The sequence below is a fragment of the Cinclus cinclus genome, chromosome 9 (genome assembly GCF_963662255.1).
Source record: "Cinclus cinclus chromosome 9, bCinCin1.1, whole genome shotgun sequence".
NCBI lineage: Eukaryota > Metazoa > Chordata > Aves > Passeriformes > Cinclidae > Cinclus > Cinclus cinclus.
Window position 1 is genome coordinate 2,568,775 of NC_085054.1, and position 26,249 is coordinate 2,595,023.

Here is a 26,249-nt window from a genome sequence, read left to right on the forward strand (position 1 = left end):
CACTTATAAACCCCTGCATTACTATAAGTTTTCCAGTGTTTTTTCCCCCAATATGCTTGTTTACCTTGTGACAACAAGCCAGGCAGGGAAAGCCTTCGACTCCCTCCTTCAGATTCCTCTTCTCTAATATCTACTAAACTGGAACTCTTCTTGCCCTGCATGGATTCCAGTCTGACCTGCTCTTCTCGGCTGTCCTTCAGAGCTTCAGGCCCCGGGGACCTGCTGCCCGACTGGGATCCTGGCTCGCTCGAAGATGTGCCATAGAAGTTCATGACTTTCTTCAGGGACAGGGCTCCAGCCTCGTAGGTGGCAGCGACTCTCACCCCAACCGCCGAGGCACACGAGGCCACCAGGCTGTTCAGAGTGGATGTGCTGCTACCTGGAGGGCCAGGGATACAAGCACTGAGTTGTTCCTCTTGAGATGGCTAAAACCAAATGGAAATTGGAAACTGTCAGAGCAGACAGCACAGAACAGTAGGATGATGATACACATTCACTATTCAAGCCATGGGCTGGACTGAACACCACATAATGTTTATTATAAACTGTATATACGGTAAATTATAGCTGTATTTTAACTATATATAATACAAATTATCTATGCTTTTTATGTTTAGGTCTACCTCCATTGCTCAGAATAATTTTTTTAACGGCAGCACCAAACACCATTTCTAAATGGACTGGGCTTTGTCTGTTGCACTTGTCTTGTAGCTCATCCATAGGAGACCGTAAGTCTGGGATTTCTAAATACCAACAAAAAAAAGGATCTTTGAAACAAATATAAAAAGGGATATAATTTTAAGCTTATTACCAACTTCTTTGCCTCCAATCAAAGTGCATCAGTGAGCACGCTCTATTTTCAGAGAGACAAGTTCTCTCTTCAATATGGTAAAAGGTAAACAGCAATTCATGGATTCATTTTGCAAGGCCTATCTTAAAGCCAGTCTGGGCTGTGTCCCCTTACACCACTGTTGCATCCATATCAAGCTTGGTCAATAATCATCAAGTCACAGGAGGGACAAACTGACTGAAGGCAATTATTAGTCCCACCACACCATTACCTGCAGTAGCAATCAGCTGACCCACCAAGTAAGAAACAATGCCCAAAATGATTTCAGACAAATAGTTTCAATATTACAACAAAGACAGCAAAGTCCCATTTTCCCACCTAATAATAGTACCATTTTCCACTGTGTATAAGTATTACAAGTATTACAGCTCACTTTATTAAAAATAAAAACAATCTTTCACTTCTTTAAGCTTCTTTAAAGCTTAGGTTAACAAGCTGGGATTGGTTCTATTTACTTCATCCTGTTTCTAAAAGGCATACCTAGCAATATAGGAAAGAAAACTTCATTTGTGTAGGAAAGCAAAGAAAAATGAAGGATTTTACTAATGCTGAAACATTGCATTAAACCTCATCTCTGCTCTTCACATGTATGTCAACTGCAGAAGATTCAGTGAATCAGTTCCAGTCTTGACTCCTGAAACTGTGCAAGGAAAACAGTGCTCTGGAAATATGCCAGGAGCAAGGAATTGAGAAAGAGAGCATGAAATTACATGTTTCAGTCACTTCCAATGCTGGTGTTCTTGCTAGAGTCTCAGGAGCCACAACTGCTACAATGCATTTGTAATAACAAAAAGCAAAACAAAGAGCAAATGTATTTACACAACATCCATTTCTTTAAAGTTTTCCTCAGAGTAAGAAAGCATAACTTGCTGAACTACCAAGTTACTGGACAAATTTTAAAACTACAGGGTTTTGCTGCCATCAGAGGCAGTAACAAAAATCAACTATTTTTTAGGTATTGTGAAATTTATTTCCCAGAACCACCGTGGAGAATGTCTTACTGCAACTATTAAACAAATTAATATATGCACAACACTTTAAAATTACAAAAGAAATTTTCAGAATTCCACTGTCAGTTTTGCAAATCAGGCCACAGAGCAGCAGAGTTCCTCACAGGCCAGTAGTTAGGTAAGGACTGCCAGACTGCACTGCAAGATTCTGGATTAGTTTTCTGTCTAGTAACTTAAACCAGAAAACAGTATTTTGTCAGCTCTTGAACAAACACAAACAGCTCTTGAACCATCACGTCAAGCATTTTCTGATGCTTACTAAGAGATGAGTACTTGGCTGTTCTGCTTGTTTGACGCTACAGCATCAAAACAGTGTTGTTGAATCATTTTCCACACCACCTAGAGTAGTACTTACACATCTCCCATCCCTTTTTATGAGTTTATGCTACCCCTACTAGCATTAGAAACCTTTTGGTCAAACCTTTTAGCAATTTGCAGTCCACAATTTTTAACTGATTGAGAAATTTGATTTGTGAGGGGTTTGTTCCAGGTACAGAAATTAAACCTTTACCTTAAGGATAAATCAGATGAGTACCAACAAGATTCATGGATTCTTACTATCCCACACAAATGGAAACCCATGCATCAGGAAACAGAGCATGGAAATTGGCTTATGTGGCTCTGGTACTGCAGACCATTACAAGGAGAGACTAAAGCACTGTCAAGGCTGCCCACAACAAAGGCTCACAATTGAATAACAACAGAAGACCAAAAAATCTTCCACTTAAAATTTGACAACCATCAGTGAAAAAAACACTTGGAAACTATAAAAACACCACAGCTGTATTAAAGTAAGTTTTTCATTTGTAACAAGAGTAACATTGTCACATATGCAAGAGAAGTTATAGCAATTCATGAGCTAGTGATTAGGTACCAACCTGTTCAGGCTCTGTACAGATATTTTTATTCAGGCTCTCACTTAGTGAGTTATCTGACAAACCAATTAAGTACTCTTTCACTTCTTTTTTGTCTGAGAATAGAGTATTTCCCGAACTAGAAATTGCACTATCTTCCCGTCCATTACTGCTGGAAAGGCCGCTTGGTCCACCAGATGCTAAACCAACAAGCCCACGTTGCTCCACAAGTGGTTTCTGACAGTCTTCACTTTGGCCAGCTGTCACGCTTTTGCCCTCAGGGGTGTCAGATGATGGACAGAAAAGGTGGTTTTCTGGCTGGCTATCAGACAGCGCTACACCCAGGGGGCAGCAGTGACTATCTGAAATGATTACGTGATCCTCCTTGTCCATCATGGTGATGAGAGGCTGACTGCAGTGATTGCATCTCTCTGGGATAGGCTTCATTTCCTGCACAGGGAGACATTGTACCAGAGCCAGGCTGTGGTGGGCTCCACAAGCGATCTGGAGCACAACACGCCCAGCCAGGTGCTCTACCTTCTGCGGCTTCGTCACTGGGAAAGTCGTTGTTATGAGCCCGAGCTGGCAGCCACTCCCCCAGGCCCATATCTCTCTGCTCAGCGCCAGCGCCAGCGTGTGCTCCTCTCCACACGCCAGCTGCAAAATCCGTACTGCTAACAGAGGGCTGCTCTCAGAATCACAGATACTGACGAGCTGGGGCTCTGGCACACACGGCTGGTGAGCGATGGCGCACTGGCCAGCAGAATTGTCCCCCCACATGTACACCACACCACTCTCTGTCACCGCTCCATTATGGAAGCTGCCGGCTGCCACTGTAATAATACGATGTCCGAGCAAAGTATTTTCTAAGATAGGAGTGTTAACACATTCCTCGGGTCTTGATCTCCAGGGCAGCTTTCCAAAACTGTAGACCTCTCCACCTGGGAGGGAGGAAAAAAACCCAAATCTTAGTATGAGTGTAAAAGCAATTGCTAAACAATACAAAAATATGAAGACTGCTTCAGACAAACAGATATGAATTCCCCAGGCTCAGGAAAACTACTGATGCTATTGATGTAAAAAGGCTGCTGGCCGCTCTCTGCAATTGCTGCTAAGTTCTACGCCTCACATTAACGTTACCCTGTGAATGCATGTACTGTTAAAATGAGTAATGCTTTTCTGCTAGAAGTTCCATTACATTCAAGTCAAGTCAGTTAAGTGTATTCACTGGTGCTTCTAATTTAAGAACACACCAAGGACATACAAATGTGTACGAAGAGCACAAAGTACAGTCCTCATCTTTCCAAACACAGATCTAGTATCACTTCTAAAAGAAAGAAACCTGACAATAACTCAAGATTGTTCTTGTCCCAGACCAGTCCAACTAAGGTGTTCATTACCTTCTGTTAGAAGTAACCCATGATGGATTCCAAGGGCTGCCTGTAACACTGTCTTTCCACTGAGGCCTGGAAGCCTTTCTGGAGTTACAGAGCAGGAACCAGCCTTCCAAACATAGACCAGGCCTCTCTCTTTGGCTCCTTCTGCCTCTTCTGAGCTACAAAGATTGGATGAAATTGGAACACAATCAGGATGAAGTTTTCTGTGGTTCAGTAATACCTATTTAGGAAGGGCTTAGTAGCTCAGATGTTAGTGTCACTTTCAAGACAACGTATTTAAATTACTAGTATCAAATTGTAAAGTAAATGCTATTTAAATGAAGAAACAAGTGTCTTCTGTTTGAAACCACAAGCTTTTTACTCATTTGCACTTTACCATGTACCAATTGCTCCCATTAATAGTGTGCTTAAAATATTATACACCTGCAAGAGCTTATCCTTTATACACTTTTATTTCTACCTCTTGGGATAGATGAGGTTTTGATTATTTGTTGGTTTTTTTTTCCTTTTTTGCAAATTCTTGATAAGTGTCTCATATTCAAAGGAGCCAGTTATTCAAATCAACTGAACCATGAAAAAAAAAAAATCCTGAAATACTGTGTGAGTATCAGGGCTTGCAGGAGTGACTGGAACTATCCAAAACTGGTTTAACACTACAACACACTGTGGTTTGAATGCTCCATCAGCAACTTCTCCAACTCATCACAGAGAAATTCCTTGGAATTTTAACAAGCCCACAGTTTTAACAATTTGCAGAATCCCTTGATTTAAATACAAAAAGTTACATCAAGCATCAATACAGACTGTCTTAAATTAAGACCAGACTTAAATTAAGAGTCAAGCTTAAATTTCCTTAGAACTTTTTACAGACTAGACTATTATCTACTCAGAAATAGGTTTAGCTCCTTATTTGACAAGAGCCAAGTCACTCACTCCCTACATAAATCAGTTCTTGCAGATTTACATGAACTTGTGAAATTAAATATTTTAAGACAGCAAAAAAAGCTTTGATAGAATTACAGTCCTTGTCTAGAAGAACAGGCACAAAAAATAAAATGTACTTCAAACCTATACCAATCCCAAAAAAAAGCTATTCTGATACACCACACTGCAGGCAAACTCATGCAAGTAGCCCTATCCCTGTAGACTATGCATTTGTTAAACTACATATTTTGTTAACTGTGGTGCACAGGATGCCTCTGAAACATTCCAGTTAAGAACAGCTAAGAAATCCAAACATCTCTCTTAGCTCCTGCCTATCCCAAATATCTGTATTCTTCTACAAAACAGAAAGAAAAAAAAAATTATAAGGTCTAGAACTCTTCTAAAATTCAAGTAAATAGTTGATTCCATAAAGCAAACATAGATTTAAAATGCAGAGTCCACCTTGCATTTCAAATACATAGGACTTGTGTTTAGAATAGAAGCAAATTAAAAAGGAACCAATCAAGTAATATATACAAAAAGAATAAAAGGCTTAAAAATCTAATACCAATATAAGGATATTTCACCTAAGATAAAAATAAAGATTTTACACAGATGTAGAAGAACACAAAATGATAATATTGAGAATTTTCATCAACATACTGTACAGCAAATCAGTTCAACCCCTGACATTTCTGCTTTTCTCCATTTAACAGGTCTTCAGAAAACTGTGTAAAACAAATCTGGACATTCACATAACAGGATTTACGGCAAAAACATCTCTATCGAGTATCTCACTGCAAGAAAAGTCCACTGCAGGGCTGCTGATCCAGAATTCACAGGTGCAGGTACCAGACAGGATCTTCTGTTCACCTGGGAATGTTACTTTCAAGTTTGCAGCCTTTGGCTATGGTTCCAGAAATTACAATGATCATCTTAAAGAAGTTGCTGTTGTAGCAACTTCAGTGTTCCAGACATAACTGAGGCTGAAGCTAAGTCAATAATCTCCCTTTTATAGCATAAGTTTTAAGACAAGTTACATAAAGAATATGCTAATATCACTTAATTTTCCAGGGTGATCATGAGCTGGCCCATTTCAGGGAGCCTCTGTGGTCTCATCTTGCTGCTCATTCTCACCTTCTTTCCTGTGAGTCCATCTGTCAGTGGCAGCACTCCATCACCACCAAATTGCTCCTCTTTCAAAAGGAACAATATAATTTTCACAAACTGAAAAACATAAAAACCAGCTATTTAACCACAAATAACATAAAACAATAACAATAACAAAACCCAAAAAAACCCCCAAAGGTTTAGCTCCTGCATTCAATAAATAAACACTTCCACACTGCTAGGATGGTTCAAGTATTTATATTTAGTTCACTCACGCTGAGTTGGCAGACAGAAGCAAAACAGCCAGACTTGTCCTCACTACTCAGCTCACAATAGGTGCATTGTAAGCATAGAATGAACAAAACTTTGTTCAAAGGCAGAAATTTACATCAATCTCTCCATACAATTCTCATTATACCACTCGAGAAACACCAAATTGATTTATTTTCAGTCATAAGGCAGAATTCAATACTCAGCTAAATTTAAGGTGAACAGATTTGCGAGAGCAGAAAACGATCAGGAGCAGAATTTGTAACTTCATTCCTGAACCAAAGCACACATCACCATTAGAAGGTGCAATTCTGCCTGGGCAGAAATGCTGAAAGCAGAGTTCAAAACACTTCATGCAAACTGGTTGCACAGTGCCTACGGAGATAAAAGACAACCACGGAAGGCAAGGGGAAAAAGTGGCTGCTCTGGCTACAGTTTCATCCTCTCAGATTTTGAATTTTGCAGGTTCACCCTCACACCTTCCCATCCTCATGAAGATACTCCTTTCTTGGAATAAAACAAAGCTACATTTAATTTTTGTTTCTTATGATCTGTTTGGCTTTTTTTGTTTTTTAGTATTAAAAGAACTGTGATTTCTCTTGATCTACTGCCTTCCTATATGAAGTACTACAAGTTTTAGTTACATTAATGCATGTGTACAATCTTTCATTCAAAGTTTCACATATAAATGCTTTAAGAGCTGTTGTTTTATTATAGTTGCTGTCTGATACCCACTGTAACAAAATCTGAAAGCAATTAGTCAGTATAAATCTTAAGACCCAGAATAAGTAGTCTGAATCTCTTGCATACAGAAAACAGAAATAAATATGGCCAGTCATGAATACAAGAGACAAAATGTATTCAGACTTGTAACTCTCATAGGGAAGTTTCACAGCACGCCTGGAAACAGTAATCATCCAGCTGATAAATAATGAAAATAACTAACAAAACCTCCAACTTACAAAATCTCCAACTCCTACTTTCACTGGAGTGCTCTGAATAATGAATTACCAAGGTGACTTTCACATATAGAAACAACACACCATACAAACAATTCCATTCTTTCAGATACAGGACCCTAAAAAGGGTGATTTTAGCTTCAGAGTTGGCAAGGAACAGACGTCAAAAAGATAAAGATTTGATAACATGGTATTGTGGTAGGACATACGTACCCTGCTCTAAAACAGCCAAAAAAAACAAAGCATACTTTCTAGGAACACTTGTCACCAGAAAGATACTGCTTTCAAGACAGCCTCTCCTCCCTCAAGTACAAAAGGAAAAAAAAACCACAACTGTAAAAGTTAACTTTTAAAATATTAACAAAGGATGTCTCATGAATATAAGGGAACTGTCATGCAATGTTTCAGTAGCAGAGGTGTTGATGAAATGCCAAAGGAAAATGGAAGTGCATTTTTGGAACCATAATTTCCTGATGTGCTCTTGCTCAGAGCAAGTACATTTAGGGTTTTCTGTAGCCTACTCAAAGCCACCTAACCCTACAATTCATTCTCTTGAAAATGCTGGCACCTCTCCTTTGTGAAAGACTCCAGCTTCAAATAGAAACACTCAGGAGATCACAGAATGAAAGAGACGAGCACTTTGAAAGAGTAATTGAAGTATCAACAAATATACCATTTACATTGCATACAGTTATTTGAGGTTAAAGAACTGAGGCTTCAAATTCTTGACTTCTAGAATTTATGGACTTTTTTTTGAGGACTCAAGATTTTTTTTTTCATTTTCATGGGCCTCAACTGCAAAAAAAAGTTACTGCAATTGTCATAAAACCTTCTGATTGTAACAAAACAAAGTTAAAGACAGGCATTTGATTAGCTGTTTTGCAAGATCTCCCTTCAAGGCCAAATTGAAAAACTATTTACATAGTCATTAAGTAAGAAAGCTGCAACAGTGGTGAACTAGAAACTAAGAGCATGACATGATGGCAGTGATGGATTTTATTTTTCTTTACAGAAGCTCACACTTAGGGTTGCATTACCAAGCTTTTATGCATGTAAGGGAATACTAGAGTTAAACTGTTTTCTTTCCACACATGAGACATCTTTAAGACATTTTGAAATCACTTGCAAGTTCAATTCAAGTTTCCATTCACTCCTAGGACAGCACAACATTATTCCCATCTCACAGCTAAAGTAAAATACAAGTTGCATAGCCACAGCTACAAACTAAGTAAAATCATGTAACAAAATGTTTCCTCCTCCCAACAGAAAAGTGTAATTTTCCTCCCTTATTCTCACATTACATCTACATTATTTCCTTTCCACTAAGATTAACTGAATTGTTATTAGATTTAGCATTCATGGAGGTGCACATCCAGGCACAAAACAACACTCCTGCATGGAAGCTCAGTGTGATACCAGCACCTTCACTGCTCTGCCCATGCTTTTACCATCCACATTTTTCTTTCAACGCTGCAAGTGGAAAGCAGCAAAGAGTGCCAATTATGAAATGGGTTTGTGCTACAGACAGATGGTCACTGGCATGACACTGATGTCATACTCTCCACTTACAAAGGTAAAGGTTAATTCTCCAGAAGTCAAACACAGCTGCCATGCTTGGGAATGAGGTGGAGCCATGCTACTCCCATTAGCACAGACTGCGCTCTTCACTGACTATTTTTAAGAGAGCACCACAGGTATGAAGGTAACCTTACATTGCTTATTTACCTGCTATGTCAATAAACACTGCAAATATTTCTACAGCTTTCACGTGTTTGTTTACTCGTGTGTTTCCAAAATCTGTTGCATCACATTTAGCAATAATTTGCAGGACCAAGACTGCCTATTTGTTGTACAGAATCACCGACTCAGGTTCTGAACAGGTTATCTTCAAGCTTCCTCATTCAAAACAGAGTTGTCAACATAATTTACTGTTGGCAACTGTGGCTCACCTACAATGTATGACCAGTTAAAGAAGCCCTTGGTTTTTTTTGGTCAGCACTAACCACTACTTTTAACACCGTGTGCTTAAGATCTGCTCAGAACAAAACAAAACAACTGACTACTGAAAGACAATAACGATCCCTTTGGATGAGGGCACAAAGCTTTTAATGCCAGTTCCAGAGAATGCAGGATGGTAGCAAAATAAAGCAGTAAAGAAGTCAGGAAAAAAAACAAAAAAAACAAAACAACAAACCACAACTGAAAAACATCTGCTACAGCATGCAATTAAAAATTTACTACACTCATAAGAGACTCAAAAAAATCTTACTGTCCTTCTACCTCTTTTTCTTTTGAAATTAGACCTTAATTTCGCACATTCTCATATGCTTCCCCTTCTAAAGACAATTCACTCTTCAGAAACTGAAAGTGGTAAGTACAGCTAGTTTACATAAGCTGACGCCCTACAACAGCACTGATTAACTACAGATCAGCTACGACCACTCCAGTTGCTCGCCGGTGCCTCACCAGAATATTTTCGCTCTGGAAGAGGAGGTCTGTGACAGCGACAGCAGACTGTGTCACCTGTACAGGGTACTGCAGCCACAGCGGTGCATCACCAACACACTCCAAAGGCCCAGCTGCGTTCACCCCCGAGCAAGCAAGTCACGCAAAGGCACGGGACATCTAAACGCAAGTGGGAGGAGATGAAAGACGTGTCGGTCACCGTTCGGGGGTCTCTTTCCGCCAGGAAGGAGGAGGCCTTTCAGACCCTACAGAAATACACCTCGGTATCGCTGCTGTACCAGCCCAGGACAGCGCGGTAAGAGGCGGACACCCAGGGTGCGTCGGAGCTGCTCTTCAGCCTCTCCCCGGGGGTGGCGCAGGGCCCGTCCGCTGTCCCCGGTGCCGCCCGGCGCTCCCGTCCCGCAGCGCAGGCCCCGCCGCCCTCAGCCGCGCGCTGCCCGCGGCCCCGCGCGCCGCCCGGCTCACTCAGGGGGGGCTGCGGGACGCGCGGGGGGGCGGGGCCAGCGCCGGCGCCGACGGGTCCCTGCCCGGGACAAAAACAGGCGGAGACGGGAGCGACGCCCCGCGCGCGTCGGGAAACGCTCGCGGTGCGGGTGAAGAGCCCGGGGCCGGCCCGTGCGGGATCGGTGACGGCGACAGCGCCCGGCCGGCCCTTCCTGCTCCCCAAACCCGGCCGGCAGCTGCTGCTTTAACGGGGAGTGGGCCAAGGTGCGGCTTCCCCTCGGGACCAGCCTGCTCTGAATAGGTGTGATGCCGCTGGTGCGGGTGCGTGTTTGTGCGGGTCACGCACACGCGTCTCTGTGTGCTTTTCTACAGGCACAGGTCTCACAGAATGCGTTTAAAATATGTACACATAAGTGCACCAGTATATGTATGCACACAATATGCATATACACCTATGTGTATATATACACACTATATATATATATATATATATATATATATATAGACATGTGTTTCTATTTGAGCGAGTTTTGTAAAATGTACTGTTAATGTTGTGTCACCGACCAATTTTTCCGTTGCCTGAAACTTGCATTTAAAAGCCATGGTTCCAAAGACAGGTATAGGCTCTCCTTTATAAGTTCTTACATTTTCTAAACATGTCTATTAGAGTGTTTTCTCCACTAACGGGAATGATTACTCTTTTTTTTTTTTTTCAATCACCAGCTGTAAGCATGGTTTCTTCATTTATCAGCTCTGGCTACCTGGCAAAAGTTGGATTACTTCTCTTTGTGACAGTATTTCCCCTCTACTCCCTGACACAAAAAGTACGCAAGATTTAAATTTACAATCTTCACACGAATTTACATTTGTATTTTATATTGTCCACTTTTTGTGCTTTTATCTTTCCCTTCTTTTAAAATGCAAGTATTTTTTGGCCGTAACGCTAAAAACTATTTTCCAGAATGAAAGACTACATAACCACTTTGGTGCTGAGTGTATTGCATTTAGACAACCTTTCTTATGCCTGGAAAGCACATCTAAATTACTGCTGTTTCCTGGTGGTTCAAAGAATACTTGGAAAATAAAGAGAAGACCAAAGTCCATGACGATAGCTATTCAGCAAATTATGGCTAAAGGGGGTGCAAAAGAAAGTCATGTGAAGGAAATCAAGCCTTCCAGGTGTGTTAGCTCCTTGCCGTGCAAAGGCTTGGTGGTTTGGTTGCGCCAAGACAACGAAATTGTTCCTGCCTTCCCAAGATATTTTTGCTTTAAAGAAATCCTTTTGCTCATGGAAAGAGTGTTATTCTTGGACATCAAAACAGTGAAGCAAAGGGAAGATTTCATGTGATGCATTCAAATGAAAACGGAAGGACCTAATTTGTCAGCATAAAAATACCACGGGACAATTTCTGCTCCCTCAGCCCTTGTCCCTTTCTGTGTGTGGGTGGGGTGTTTCTCCTAGGAAGCTGCACAGTTAGTCCTGCTCATGCAACACTGAAAGAAGGGGACCTTTTGGTCTGTCAACATCCAGGGTAAATCCACTGTGTGTTCCCTGCTCTTCAGCTGGCAGGATTAATCCGTTTGCTCTGGTTATCCTGATATACGGACAAGACAATGTTTTCTATCAGCTACAACTCATCACATCCCTTAGATACGTAATCCAGCAGGGACACGCAAGTCCCCATGCTGATGTAAATGCCAAAGCAAGGACAGTCGATGTACAGCTCCTGCAGAAAGCACAGCTCAGCCACGATGCTCAGAAAGCTCATGTGAGAGCCTAGGGGCTGGAGTCTGAAGCCTAAAACTGCTGCAGGCAGGGAGGGAGGTCAAGGCCTGTTCCTGTGTGAAACCCATCCCTTCATTATCCAGCTTACTACACTGAGAGTTGCCTAACTGAAAGAAGTGTGTACAGGCAGAAAGTTTGGATTTATTAATTCTCCATCTTCAGCATATGAAATAGGTTGGCTGTTGTTGGAGGGCATGTACCAAAGGCACTGAAATCAATGGAGCTACTCCAGGGGTACATTTGGAGTTTCAAAGAAAAATCTGCAGACATCACAAGACTGAGGCAGAGACCTCATGCGAGTCATATGAGCTGTTATTACAGACACAGAGGGATGGGGAGGAGCAAGGAGAAAAAGAGATACAGTTTAATTTAAGTGGGACAACATGGGAGACGTGCTGTGTGTTAGTGCTGTCAGACCGGGATGCAGCAGCTGCTGTTCAGAAAGAAGGGACTCCCAACAAATCCAAGGCCTTCAGCACATGGAAGCAGTGGCAACAGCAGAGGTATTTGATATCACATTGTGATGCTTCTGCATTGAGATAGGCTAAGCCTGGGTGCTTCCACTTGTGGGAGTGCAAAGCTGTCACATTTGCTTCTAACCAGACAGCATCAAACTTCACAACTTCAGGGTTGTGAAGCTGCTGAAAGAAGAATCTGTACCTTAGATGACAATAAATGCCTTTGATGTGATGAGAAGGGAGAGAAGATTGCGCTCCAGCGAGTTCTGTGCCGATGAGAGATTGTGAAACAGGGAGGCAGCCAACAACCTACAGTTCTGGAGGAGGCAGCATGCCACAGATAACAAATCCTGTCCTGTCAAATTATAATCCATTCAATATAGCTGCTCGGGAGGAGCTTGAAGCCTGCTTGCCATTCATTGCTACCTTTTTTATGGTTATGTACTGTACAACACTGTTCTGCTGTATGGGCCAAATTAACAGGCTGTGTAAATTATACAGTGGTGAGGAAGGAGGTGAGGGATTAAGGGGGAGAAGAATACATAAATGCAAACTTCCTGAAATTTCACTTCTGCGTTTGGTTTTTGGTCCCTGCCCTAACAGGTTATTTAGAGATGAATAATTCAAGAGTAAGGGGGAATAACATGCATTTAGAAGGATGCTGGCAGAAGTACCCTCTGCTTAAATTAAGGCAGCTTTATTTATGTGTGTTCTGAGTGAGAACTACCATTCACCAGCACAGGAACACACAGACAGTTGCTCCCCTTACAGGCAGTACTGGAGATCTATGACTGGTAGAGAGAGAAATGAAAATTATGTGTATTGCTCAAAGCCACTGCAGTCGAGGAGAAAGAAAAGAAACTCATTGGTAGAATGGTAGTTTGCCAGAGACAGTTTGTCCCCTTTTCCTATGCCAGCTGTTAGATGTAACCAGAGAATCCCTTTCTCTACCCTCTACAGCCCCTGCAGCTCCATACTCTCCAGAGCTGGAGGTACAGGACACAGTGAGCTTGGAATTACACTGACTCTTTCCAGGAGCAGAATGTTGTGAAGAGGTTCAAATGGCTGAGGTGCAGCATCCATAGAGCCAGACAGGAGATATTTTATCCTATGGTTATTCCAGCCATGCATGAGCACTTAATTACTGAATGACCTGCTAGTAGATTCTTGTTCTACAGCAGCAATCTAAAACACGTACCAATTTCTTCATGAAGCAGAGACAAGGCATCCCATTTGGAGCTGCCACATCCTATGTGCATCTGGAGAAGCTGTGTGAAGGATCCTGTGCAACCGTGTACAAGGGGATCAGCAGGTGAGCAGTATTGCCTTCCCAGTGCTTGCTGAAAATGCCTCCTATAGGAGATAAAGGCAAATCAAGAGTCCAGTTTTACCTTTAACCAGGATATTTGCTAAACCCCATCCCAGTTTTTCAGGGAACTCCTCCATGCAGCCATGGAGGCACCACGAAGACTCTTCAACCCACAGCAGTGTGTCAGGAGATTGTCTGGCTGAACCAGGGAGAGAGCAAAGGTTTTTCTTGAAGTGAGGGATCTCTGCATGATTGAAAAATTGGGTGTGAGGTCATGCTGCCATCACACAGGGGCAGGAAAGCTGTGAGAAGGTGGAGTGGGGCCACTGCTCAAAGCCATACTCTGACAATACCTGGACAGCAGCACAGTGCTTCTCTAGCCAGGTGGGCTGGCTCCCAGCTCACTGCTAATGAACACAAGATGGAGGAGGCTTCTGATTCCCTTCCAGCTCGGCCTGAGTGGGTCAGCAAGCCCTAGAAATTTTGCTTGGGTGTTTGCTTGGGAGACTGTTAGTGTTCTCATGCCAAGCACTGAGAAGCTTCATGTGACCTACTGTGACCTGACAGGATCAACAGCCAGTTGGTGGCACTGAAAGTGATCGAGCTGGAGACAGAGGAGGGAGTGCCCTTCACAGCCATTCGGGAAGGTAAGACATAGAGGAACATCGCTCTTGAAGAGCACTTGTTTTAACCTGGAAAAGCTCCATGATGTCTCCCTCAGTCCTTTCTTGCTTATTCAATGTGCTGGCTATCCTCCAAAAATTCTCAGTTTCCTTACCCAGTCTTCACACTGGGCTGGATAGGTGTGCAATGGACAGAGGAGGAATCTCTGGTGTATGCACTTGTGACAGATGCATCCATGCCTGTGATAAGGAAAGTGCCAGCTGCAGCCAGGTCCTGTTCTTTGTAAGGGCCCTCTTTCACCTTTTGTTTGCTACCTCCTTCACAGTTGCTTTCTTACTCTCTCTAGAAACTACACAGCTTTTGCCACTGCTTCATTGGGCAGCTGTGGACTTGTTACTACAACCATGGCACTTTCCTAGCTGATACCTGGAGCATCACAGATCCCAGCCTGAAGAGAGATACTTTCTATAAAACTGATGCTTAGTAACATCCGTCATTTCAGCTCAGTGGGAAATTATTCTTATCAGTCAACTTTGTAGAGCACTGGGTTCTGTGGATGTCTGCAGATTTCTCAATTTCTTGGAGAAATAAATGCTTTTGTGCATGTGCTTGATTTTGGTTGAAAGTGTTTACATTTCCCTACAGACTAAGTTGACAAGCCTGGATAACTGAGACTTCTATTTTCATCTGCTGTACAACCCTGAGAAGACCATGATCTGTTTTCTTTCATACACAGAAATATGCAACTGTTGTGCCAGTCTGTTTTATGGTATTAGTGAAAGCTATCAATGTAAGATTACACATATAGGGCTTTTATTAGTTCTTACTGTACCTGTGAAACTAGGGCTAATCTTGTCACAGGGATGGAAAGTCAGGGACCAGATGTGCCAGCTTTCACAGAGCAGCACTAGCACAGAAGGGCTCTCCTAGCAGTCAACTCAGAAAAACAAGAGAGGTCACTGAATCCACTCCAGGTTTATAACTGTAATTAAGACAAGAAAGTTTACTAAATCCTTAGTCCAATTCTATTTGAAAGCAGAGACACAGATAAATATGCCTATTTTAAAAATGGCTTGCCTTACAGTTTCCTATACACTCATTTGCTGTGGTCCTTTTGCTCTTCATTTACACTTGTAGCCCACCAGTAAAATAAGCCTTAAAAGCTTTATCTGCATTGAGCTAATGATGAGCTAAAGATCAGCACCCCTTAACATGGTCTACTGGACAGGCTGAGAGTCTTAACTTCATTCATTATGGGAGAAAACAAGGGTGATCCTATGAAGGGTCTGCTTTAAGTAGGTCTTTTGTGTACTGCCGAGCTTTGCAGCATCTGACACCTCAAATTTACAATGTAAGTCAGTAGCAAAAACAAAGCACAAGATTTATTAACGCGGCACATTCTCTGCTGCCCTGGAGGAATGCGCTCCCCCTACAAAGGGACGCTTCACCCCCGGGCAGCCCCGCAGAGACAAAATGCATTTAAAGCTCCGCTCTGGCAGTAGCACCTGACACCCCAGAAGGGGGGTGTAGAAGCAACAAAGTGAGGAGCAGTTCCCAGAAGCCTGATGGAGGCACAGGCTCTGAATCCTCCGTTTTACCGTGGGCTCCCTGTGCTGCCCCTCTGCAGCAATAGCTCCGGTCATACGGAATTTTTGAAGTATCACAGAGTCAGGTTATCATGTTCTGTAGCAGATGGGCTCTAGCCAGAGTACCTTTACTAGGTTCATAGGTGCAGCGTGGAGCATGTTTAAAGTCCATACTGCTGGGCACTGGGAACATACTGGTGGTAGCTAAATGGACTAGTACCAATAGCAGGGTCAGTTTAGCTGCAGCAACACCAAGCTCTGTGCAAGAACAACTTTGCAATCTGCTGTTTCCAGTAGTTGTGCTGAACCAAGCGTCCCTTACTGCTCAGTAGTCTCAGAACTGACACAGGCTTGGGCCACAGCTGTGTCATGCAGTTTATCTCTGGCAGTAGGGCTTTTAGAAGCAGGTGAAATAGTTATGGTCGCAAAAGGCAAAAGTGCTAATCCAGTATAAATTTGCTTTGTCAGCATGAAACTCTTCAAATACCTTTTTCAGATTGTTTGAAAAACAAAAAAGCAGTTTTTACTTGTGACTGAAACTCTGCCTCCCACAGCTGGCCCATGCTCTGTATTGTGTGCTTCAGCTAATTCAGCTGAAACAAGACTGTACACCCATGCCTTATTTGAATGAAATTTGCAGCACTGTGTGGTCTGACAGTAAACTAATTTGGTTTTAGTCAGCAGCAAAAAGTAGGTCTGAAACAGCTCTGAGGCTATTCTGCTATGCCAAAAGCAAAATTAAAATCCTGCATCAGAGACATCTGCTTTTTTGGGGCTTTGGGGCTTCTCTCTGTGTAGTTTGTGTTCCCTATCTGTGAACAACTATGTCAGACTCTTCAGTTGTGCCAGCAACCTACAGGCAAAGTAATGCCAGCTTCACCTCTTCCCCACATTCCCCCTCTGTACAGAGTTACTGCTATATTGTCTCACACCTAAGGTAGCAAATAATTAAGCTGTGGACACTCTTCCCCCATGAAGAGTTTCTGCTGAGAAGCTCCTTTCAGGAGTGTGCTGGCTGGAGCCTGCTCTAACATAGCAAACCCAATGCACAGCCCAAAGGCTCAGAAGGCTGCAGCTCTTGTTTTAGCATAAGTCAGTGCTCTGTGGTCTGCATGGGGCCACAGACTCTTCCATGTAGTGCCCCCTGCATCACCACACCCTGGATGTGCCAAGGCTTGGCAAAGGCATGTCAGGACCTGAGGACCAGGGACACACGGTCACAATGATGCTTTTGGATAGTTAGGCTGAAAGAAGAGCTTGCAGAAGTTTTATAAATACGAACAAGTTACTATTCACTCAGTAACTTCATCATCTCTGTTCTTAGAGTCTTTTAACAAGAGGCAGTAACCAGTGTGCACAGAACTAAACTCTGAATTTAGCTTATATCTACAGTGATTTCTTTTTGCAGATTTTTGCTCCATTCTTGTGAAGCTGGAAACTGGTAGAAACTCAGCTTTTCTCAGAAATCTCTTGTACAGGCCCTACTGAGGGCACACATCAGGAGGTGGATGGGAGAAAGATCAGAAGCTCAGTGACAGGCTGGAGGCTGCTGCATTCCAGATCTGGGAGTTCCCATGTCCTCCCTCTCAGCATTTACCTTGAAGAAATTATTTCTCCTCAGCTTATAAGATGACACCTGGGAACTGTGAACTGCTATTTCTGACAGAGGCAAGATCCCACCTCTGAGAGATGGATGGGTTCCTGCCAAGCCTGAAGCACTGATACTTGCTTCTCTGCAGAGCTGATCCATCCTCCTTCAGGCTCAGTAGCTGCCACTACTTACAGAACTGCCAAGTCTGGACTATTACTCTCCAGTTTTTTATTTTCGCTGCCTTGTTTTGTGCACGTTCTCCTTCCACTTCCAGCAGCAGTAAAGTTGATCTCCCTTTTGTGTTTTCCCAGCTTCTCTTCTCAAGTGTTTGAAACATGCCAACATTGTACTGCTTCATGACATTATCCAGACCAAGGAGACACTAACATTTGTCTTAGAGTACATGGTGAGTTGATGTTTTTCTAGCTTCCTGTGGAGCTAGTACTGGGAAGTACTGGGGAGTGGCTGCAGAATGAATGTACTGTGCTATGAGACATCTACAAAAAAACAATTTGTAATACTTTAGTGCAATGATTGATTTTCCTTCTTGATCTCCTGCTTTCCAGCCACACAGCCTTAGTCTTTTCTTTCTGTATGTGCGACAGCTGTATGCAAAAATAATTCCATGTCTTGTGTCCACTGGGGTGGCAGACATTATTTACCTCCATTTCTGCCTTGCCAACACAATAAAAGTACTGTTTTTGAGCCACAGCAAGATAGGAAATAATGATGTGAGCTCACATCCCAGCTGGGGTCAGATTTGGCACTGACCCCAGTGGCTTACCATGACCAAGCTGTGAGTTGCTCTCATGGGGAGACCAGGATACCAATAAAATTTTCCACATGAATCTTGCTACTTCTCTTGCTTTGGAGGGTAGTCAACCAAATTATAAAGAAAATACAGAAACTGTGTCTTCTTATTGCAGCTTTATGATTAGTTCCAGCACAAGAATGAATTCTGTTAACCAGCAGCTTCAGGTCGTAAATGCTGGGTGAGATAACAGGTCAGCCAGGACCCTGATGTGACCCAGAACTTAAACACAAGCTGCATCAGACCAGATGTTCCCCTAGGTGAAATAGGCACCTTCGTAGCAGTTTCATATTTTTCCATTTACAGAAGAGGAACTGTTGGTAAAATCATATTACAGCAGAAGCTTTGCCTTAAGTTCTTCTCTTTTATTTAGCACACAGATCTAGCACAGTACATGGGCCAGCATCCTGGAGGACTCCATTCATGCAATGTTATGGTGAGTTCCTTAGAAGACTCATATCCCTTAAGACATAAGGAAGAATTATTTTCCACTATGTATGGTCACTGTCTAATTGCTAATATTTGCTACATATATGACAAAAACTTTGGAGAAAATCTGCCTCTGATGATGTAACAATCTCCCTCTCAGACCCCTCTTCCGATTTTCTGAGACTGCAAGCAGACATTCAGCTTGTGTGAACAATGACATCTTGTGGCAAGGAAACCTATCTACACAAATTTGTGTCCTCTTATTGTTACAAGACATTATTCATCTCTTTACTTAAAAACTCTCACATCTTACTGTATTTTCATTTGGAACTATCTTCATATCTGCAGTCATTTAAGTCCCTTTTGTTTCTCCCATAGCTTTTGGGATTGTTTGACTAGATCTGAACACGTACCCTTACTTTATAGATTGATGTTATGATAGTCTCCTGCTCTCCTTTGTATGTATCTTCACATTTAATTAACTTTCAGGACTGCTGCTGCACGCTGGCTTAAGGTTTCAGTGCAGATGTCCTCAGTGAATGCCTGGGTCCTTTTCCTGAGCAACTTCAGTTAATTTATCTTACAGCTGTCAACAATAACTTTGTATCTTATCAAACTGCCTATTCATCTGGCTTTGTCAGATCTCTCTGAAGTTCCTTGCTGTCACTTCTTATCACAACTAATCTAAATGCTTCTGTCATCTTCAAATGTTGCCACATTGTTCACATCTTTTTCCAGATAGTTGTTAAGCAACACCAATTCTAATGAAGTTTTTTGGGGCCTCAGATTTTAAACATCCTTAAAGCTCAGATACATCTGAGATGCAGTGTAGTAGTTTTGGCACAGATCTCAAGGGTTCTGCTACCAGACATGCTCGTAAAGCACATGGAGCACATGGTTGTAATATGTACTCACTGGCATTTCTGTGAGTAAACACTAGCCAGCTGCTCTGCTTTCCTGTCCAGAATCCTCACTGTCAGCAGGAACTGAACTGCAAAATTATTTACTGCTCCTTCAGGAGGGTCATCTAGCTTGCTTCATTTTTGCTGGCAAATGCTGTTTGGTTTTTTTTCTGATTCGTTCCTATGGAAGACGATGTAAGTATGCAGAATGTTACAGGGACACTTTTCTGGTACAAAAATGACCTATGGGTGTCACTGTTTTTCCTCCTCTTCAGGTTAAACCTCTGGTGAAAAATATATTTTCTCTAGTGAAGTCATTACTTTTGCTGTGTTTTGTTTCTATCCACTGTCCAGCTTCATACTTTGTTTCAGCCCAACTTATTTTACCTCAGGCTTATTTAGACTACCATGATGGTGGGAGTTAGACGTTTATTTCTTTGCTTCCTTTCTTGCTTGGTTTCCTTCTTGCTCGCTTGCTTTGTTCATCATCGCTGATTTGCTGTATTTTTAAAATCAGGTCCTCCTGTTTTCTCCCAGCTTGAAGCCAACAGGTTGCCAGGTCAGTCAGTTCCCTGCTGCCCTGGTGGCATGGCAGCAGCCATGGAGCTCAGTCAGCTGGTGCCATCTGGCTCAAGGGGGCAAACCTTCAGCTCCTTAGGCTTTCATTTTGTTTGGCTGTGTGTCTTTGTGTCTTTGTCCTGAGTGCTGCAATCAATACAGCTGCTGTTCTGAGAGCTGGGGTCTGTGTTTTGGCAAGCTGACCTTACTCCTGCAGTCAACAGTCCGTTTCTAAAGAAAAGTTAAATTTCCAAAACGTGCATTTAAGGACCGCAGTTAAACTGCCCTCCTGGCCAAATACTCCACCCTGAAAACCTCAGAAAGCTGTACAGAAGTCATAACCCACCACAGTTTTTTCCTCCTCATCCGGCTCTACTAATTTTTGGGATTTTTACTGGTTTCTTACTTGCTTTGTCTCTGCTTTGTTCCAGGGTTCTCCTAAAGTTCAGAGTTAATATATCAATGCGAAGTCACACAAAATCGTTTCCGTTTTTTTGTTGGCTTTTTCCAGCTCTTCATGTTCCAGCTTTTGCGTGGCCTGGCTTACATCCACCAACAACACATTCTTCACCGAGATCTGAAACCCCAGAACTTGCTCATCAGTTGCCTCGGTGAGCTCAAATTAGCTGACTTCGGTGAGTCACGGTTTGGATACAGCTGTGTATCTGCTCAGACCAAAGCTGCAGCATGCATATAGATCTGCATCCACAACCAATTAAGGCAGAGAAGCATAACCTTTTCTTGAACTTCAGGAAACTATTTCTGTGGTCAGTTCAGCTTTTCTTGTATTTATCCTGGTAGGTGCAGGGATTAACCTCATTTAAGTCAGAGCAATTACTGCCATGTAAAACTAGTTCAAGAGAACAAAGAATCAACCCCTCTCCATTCAGAAAATAATGTAATGTGTAGAGTCCACAGCAATGTGTGACCCAAAAAGCTTTCTTGGCCTATTACTTGACTTGATCTGCCCCAGAGGTATATTCCAGAAACACTTTCTTTGTCAATTGCTTGTAAGCTGCATTGAGTTTACTTGTGTTTAAAGGGAAAATAATGTTCTGTTTCCAATTATTATCATCTATTTACTGTACGAGTAGAAGGACTGTCCTAACACAGTATTTTTTGTTGGTTTGTTGGGTTTTTTTTTTTGGCAGGCCTTGCTCGTGCCCAGTCCATCCCCAGACAGACAAACTCCTCTGAAGTTGTGACACTCTGGTACCGTCCTCCTGATGTGTTGCTTGGAGCTACATCTTATTCTTCTGATATAGATATCTGGTACTGACCAATAGCAAAGCATCTGGGGTTCCCTGGGAAAAACGATTTTATCTGAATTAAATTAAATCAGCCAAAGTTACAGTAGATACAGTTGTAAGTAGAGAAATGAGCACCTGTGAGCAGAAAATGTGTGAGCAATGTGGAGTTTTGTAGAAGTTTCATAGAGGATTCATAGAAGTTTTTGGAAGTGATGGTCACTACATCTCAGCTATGGATTGATACAAACCTCATCTGGTAATATTTATGAGAGAGATGCATCTTGTCTGGTAACATGTATGGAGCATTTTCACGTCTTGCAACAGAAAACTTCTGCTCAATGCAAGTTTATCTATGTAGTCAGCCGAGTCAGTAGTAACTCTCTGCAGAAATGGCTTTGTGTAAAAACAATGGATCCACAATGGCACCATCAATTTCTTTGGCCTTGGTAACAGAATGTGGCATTAAAGGGTTTCTCAGTGAGTCTGGAGACAGAAAGGTGTCTGAGATTTTAATTATTTGTGTGATATTTTGTCTTTCTTCTTAAAGACCATGTCTCAGATGCAGTCTGTATGTCACTCAGGAGAAGGGCTGTATCCTTGTTCCCTTATGAGTTCTACCCCAAAATCTTGATGTGTTTGGAAATCAAAAGGAAACAAGCTGCACATTCATAGGAGGGAGAGGAGTCTCTGAGAGTGGGCAGAGAACAGGAGAGGATGAAGGCTTCATAGGGTCCCAGTGGCCCTTTTGGCTTGGATGTGTAGCTAGGCTAACTGTAAGGTTCATCAACCTTTTGGCTCACTTCTGCACCAGCCTGAGCCCACTTCCAGCAACACAGTCCTGACATGCTCATGGACAGCATTCAGCTCACGAAGTTGCAGGAGACCTTCCTTATTCTGGGCAATTTTACATCTGTAGATGGTATGGCTGCTTCACCCTTTCTTCAGACCAGTTAATCTTCTGCTTGTACCTGTCCCACCAGGACTTATTTTTAACTACTGCAGAGTCAAAGGCTGGGAGAGGGTAGGAGTGCAGCAGGCTGAAGAATGTGCAAAGGGCTGGCTAAGTTTACAAGCAGCAGAGCTCCAGGTTTTCACAGGCTATATGTCCCTCCAGAGGTCTGCAGCTTATCAGAGACTCCAGTGACCTAAGTCTGAAGGGTAGGTCAGGGAAACGGAAGTTTTTAGATTGTTTACTTCCCTAGGACTGCTGCTAATTTAATTATTTAAAGACTTCTCTGAGGAGGAAAACCTTGCTAAATTCTAATGGCTTCCAGCTGCTAAGCCAGTCTAAATAGTCCTGTCTAGTACCCCCACTACCTGTCATTTTTCCCTCCAGACAGTCTTTCAGAAATGTCTGCTGAGTTTGAAGAAGATGCCTGCCTAGCAGATTAGAGGGTTTGTATCAGGCCTAAGCCTGTTGTTTTTTTTTTCCCTGAAAGCTGACCCCTGTCCAAAGGCAGCTATGTGCAGAAAGTGTGTCATTTCTGCCTTGGCAAAACCAACATCCCCACTGCATAACTCTGCTCTGGTGTAATGAATAGCAACATAGGAGTGGTGTAGAAAGATCCCAGCTCTCACAGCATAGTGCTCTGCATCCCACTGAACTATATCCACACTATAGGCACCTTTGTTAGAATGCCTCCTTATAATAACAACATTCCAAGTGTTTGCCCTAAAGAAAGATGTCACGCTGAGAGAATAGAGAGTACCTCAGTGAGCTCTATTCAGTAACTTCCTCTAACAAGAGTCATTTATTATCTTGATGTACACTGCATTTAAGTTCAATTTTTGTCTATTAGGAAATAATGTGAATTCACACAGATGTTACTTGTCTATTGGGAAGAAAGGAAAAAAAAAACCCCTATGTCTTTTGGATGCCGCAATTTACATGAAGGGAGGTCAGAATGCCCTTGGTAATGGCATGAGACAGTGGGTGCCAAAGCCTTGGTTTAAAGAAACCAATTTTAACAAAACAAAACATTATGGCAATTCATGCATAGTGTGCTTGAGCAGCAATACTGTCAGTGGGAGGCACATGGGAAGTGAATGAAGCCTTGAATAGATGAAGAAAGAGATATAGAAGGAGACTTGGTCGCTCTTGGACTAACTAGAAAAGCTGCTTTAATCCCTCTGTACCTCTTTTCTCTCTCTTTCTCCCTCACTATCTCTTCAGGACTTTAGAAGATTCAATTAAGGGATTTCAGGGAGATTACACTGCATATCAGAAGGACTCTTTTTTTTTTTTTTCCTTTTTTTGAGAAACACCAAATGCTTTATGCACAGCCACATTAGTGGCTGCAAACAACATGAGTGCCTTAAGATGTCTTCTTTTCAGTCAGGCTTTCCTTCTACAATCTTCCATTAAAAAAAGAGAGAAAAAAAATCACAGTGATCTTCCCTGGTCAATTAATGTATAATAGGAGTTTACATGCAGTCATTTAACATGGACCTGCCAGGCTCACTACAGCCTGCTCCTCAGCCTGGTTCACAGTGCTCCACTATGCCAAACTGGGAGATACTGGCTAAGGACTCCATTGTACAGACCAGGCTTGGTGAGGAACAAGAGGAAGGATATATTTCTGGTTAAATATAAAATTGCCATCTTCTAGTGCCAACAAAAGCCCTCAAACATGGAGAGGGAGCTCTGGGATGCCATAGAGATATCCTAGCTCTTAATCCTGATGAGAACCTGTCTACTGTGTGATGCAGCATTGCAGACTGAGGACGAAGTGCAGTGTTCAGACCTTCCCCAGGGATTGCAAATGGATACAACTGTACTGTCTGAATCAGCTCTGCTTATGCTCCCTGAATATCCCTGTAACTTCTCCTACTACTTTAGCTGTCACTGTTTAGATTCGTGTGCATATCTGGCACTTGCTAAAATATCATGTCTAGTCCTCTTCCCAAAAGATCCCTCCCTCTGCCCTATCTCTTCCCAAGGAAGTTTCATAGGACTGAGACCCTCTAAGAAACTTATAGGCTGGAAGGGGTAAGAAAACTTGAGAAATTAATATTAGAGGGGAAAGACGGAAAAGGGGGAAAGCAAAAAAGCTCCAGGTCTAAATATTTAAAAACATTTTAAAGTAAATGCTTTTGAATCATCCTCATTATCAGAAAAATCCTCATAATGCTGTCAGAGCAGTAACTGTAACTCTCAGAAGGAAAGCTGAGGCCTCTGCTGCAAGGCTATATGACTACCATTCGTTTCCAAAGTTCCTGCTCTTGCTAGTCTAATGGCCCTTTCTAGCTAGGATACCAGAATGCAAACTGTGGTAGAACATCAGCATCACTTGCTCCAAAAACACAGAGAGCTGTTTCTCTTCCCCCTACAGATCAAGAGTATCCAAGTTGGTTTGACCATGCACAGTTGAATTGTGCAATGCAATCAGCCGATTACAGCAGCCCCTGTGGTTGCAAAATAGGGTGAGCCATTTGGGCACGTACAGCAGCTGGGAAAACAGTGTTGGTATGACCCTGGTCTCAGTAGAATCTATCTGTGGGCTCCAAAGTAATGTCCAATCATGTGGTAGTGCTATGAAACACCAGAAAAAGTCTGTGTTGCAAAAGCTGCCGATTAAGTTTCGTGATGCCTGGACTCTGTAAGGGGATGTTAGACCAGGAAAGAAGCTCATCTCACAAGACTTGCCAAGGTTAGGGTACAGGAAGCTAAGGGAAAGTGCAGCAGAGATGTTTATGAAAAGACTGTTAGATATGGATCTGCAAACAGGCTTTGTCACCACCTGGTGTGCAAGGATGACCAAAAGAAATACCACGGATGAGCTGCATGCCAGGGTTTCACCTAACCACAGCCAGGTGGGAAAAGCAACTGCTGTATTGCAAAAACAAGGTGCAAGGGGTAACACAGGAGTACAGATGACCAGAAGAGATTACCAGTTATTGCTAGGCAAGTGAAAATAATACTTTCAGAGCCTGTAAGACAAAGCTGGGTTTTCAAGAGTTGAGCTTAAAGGACTCAAATATGATATAACCAAAGTAGAAGAGACTGAAACCCAAAAAGTTGCGATGGGGCTTAATGAAAAGAGAGAAAACCTAGAAAAATAATGGAAGGAAATTATTAAAAAGTAAATGAGTGGAGTTTTACACCATATAATAAAAGATGGGAATAGTTGCAAATAGGCAACTCAACCTTGATCACAACTATTCCATCATTTACTGCCATGAGGACTAATCCAGCTTAGCAAAACAAAACAATTTGGCAGGTGTTGGGGGTTTTTTTTAAGATGGCTGGTTTGTTTTGGTGCAAGTGCAGAGCAGGAGATAACATAAAAATAAGAATATTTTAACTTACTGTTATGACCAGGTTTTTTTCTGCTATGAGATCTTGCCTTCGTCTTTCCAAGGAAGAGCTAATTGGTTCTGAAGAAAAATGGCTATAGTAGTTAGTGCCTCTGGGTTCTTTCTGCATCTAATATATCCTTCAAGCCAATGAAGTGTGTAGTACCTCCCTGCTTATCTTTCCTACTATAAGTACTCCAATTTTGAACCCTTTTCTCATGGGAAGCAACCTTGTACTCCACAGGCTTCTGCCATGACCCTTTTTTCACATAATTTGTAACAGAATTAAGGAACAGAGACAAAACTTTTTTTTTTTATTGGGGGAAAAAAAGATAGTGCTTAGTGGGTTTCTTTTCCAAGGATAT

The 26,249-nt window shown here is 42.3% G+C and overlaps 2 protein-coding genes across 2 annotated transcripts in view; one reads left to right on the plus strand and one right to left on the minus strand.

The window, feature by feature from the left end:
• ALS2 (alsin Rho guanine nucleotide exchange factor ALS2) overlaps nucleotides 1-6,246 on the minus strand; it is a 32,819-nt gene extending 26,573 nt beyond the window's left edge. Inside the window, exons 1-4 of the mRNA XM_062498256.1 lie at nucleotides 6,173-6,246; nucleotides 4,115-4,269; nucleotides 2,739-3,655; nucleotides 65-425 (exon numbers count right to left, since the gene is read on the minus strand). Of these exons, the coding sequence (XP_062354240.1) occupies nucleotides 65-425; nucleotides 2,739-3,655; nucleotides 4,115-4,269; nucleotides 6,173-6,192 (1,453 nt within the window). The 5' untranslated portion in view covers nucleotides 6,193-6,246. The remainder of the gene's footprint in view (nucleotides 1-64; nucleotides 426-2,738; nucleotides 3,656-4,114; nucleotides 4,270-6,172) is intronic.
• A 6,207-nt stretch (nucleotides 6,247-12,453) lies between these two features.
• The window catches only part of CDK15 (cyclin dependent kinase 15), a 33,261-nt gene continuing 19,465 nt past the window's right edge, over nucleotides 12,454-26,249 (plus strand). The window contains exons 1-7 of the mRNA XM_062498382.1: nucleotides 12,454-12,573; nucleotides 13,743-13,840; nucleotides 14,405-14,484; nucleotides 17,950-18,044; nucleotides 18,823-18,885; nucleotides 20,850-20,973; nucleotides 21,490-21,610. Of these exons, the coding sequence (XP_062354366.1) occupies nucleotides 12,454-12,573; nucleotides 13,743-13,840; nucleotides 14,405-14,484; nucleotides 17,950-18,044; nucleotides 18,823-18,885; nucleotides 20,850-20,973; nucleotides 21,490-21,610 (701 nt within the window). The remainder of the gene's footprint in view (nucleotides 12,574-13,742; nucleotides 13,841-14,404; nucleotides 14,485-17,949; nucleotides 18,045-18,822; nucleotides 18,886-20,849; nucleotides 20,974-21,489; nucleotides 21,611-26,249) is intronic.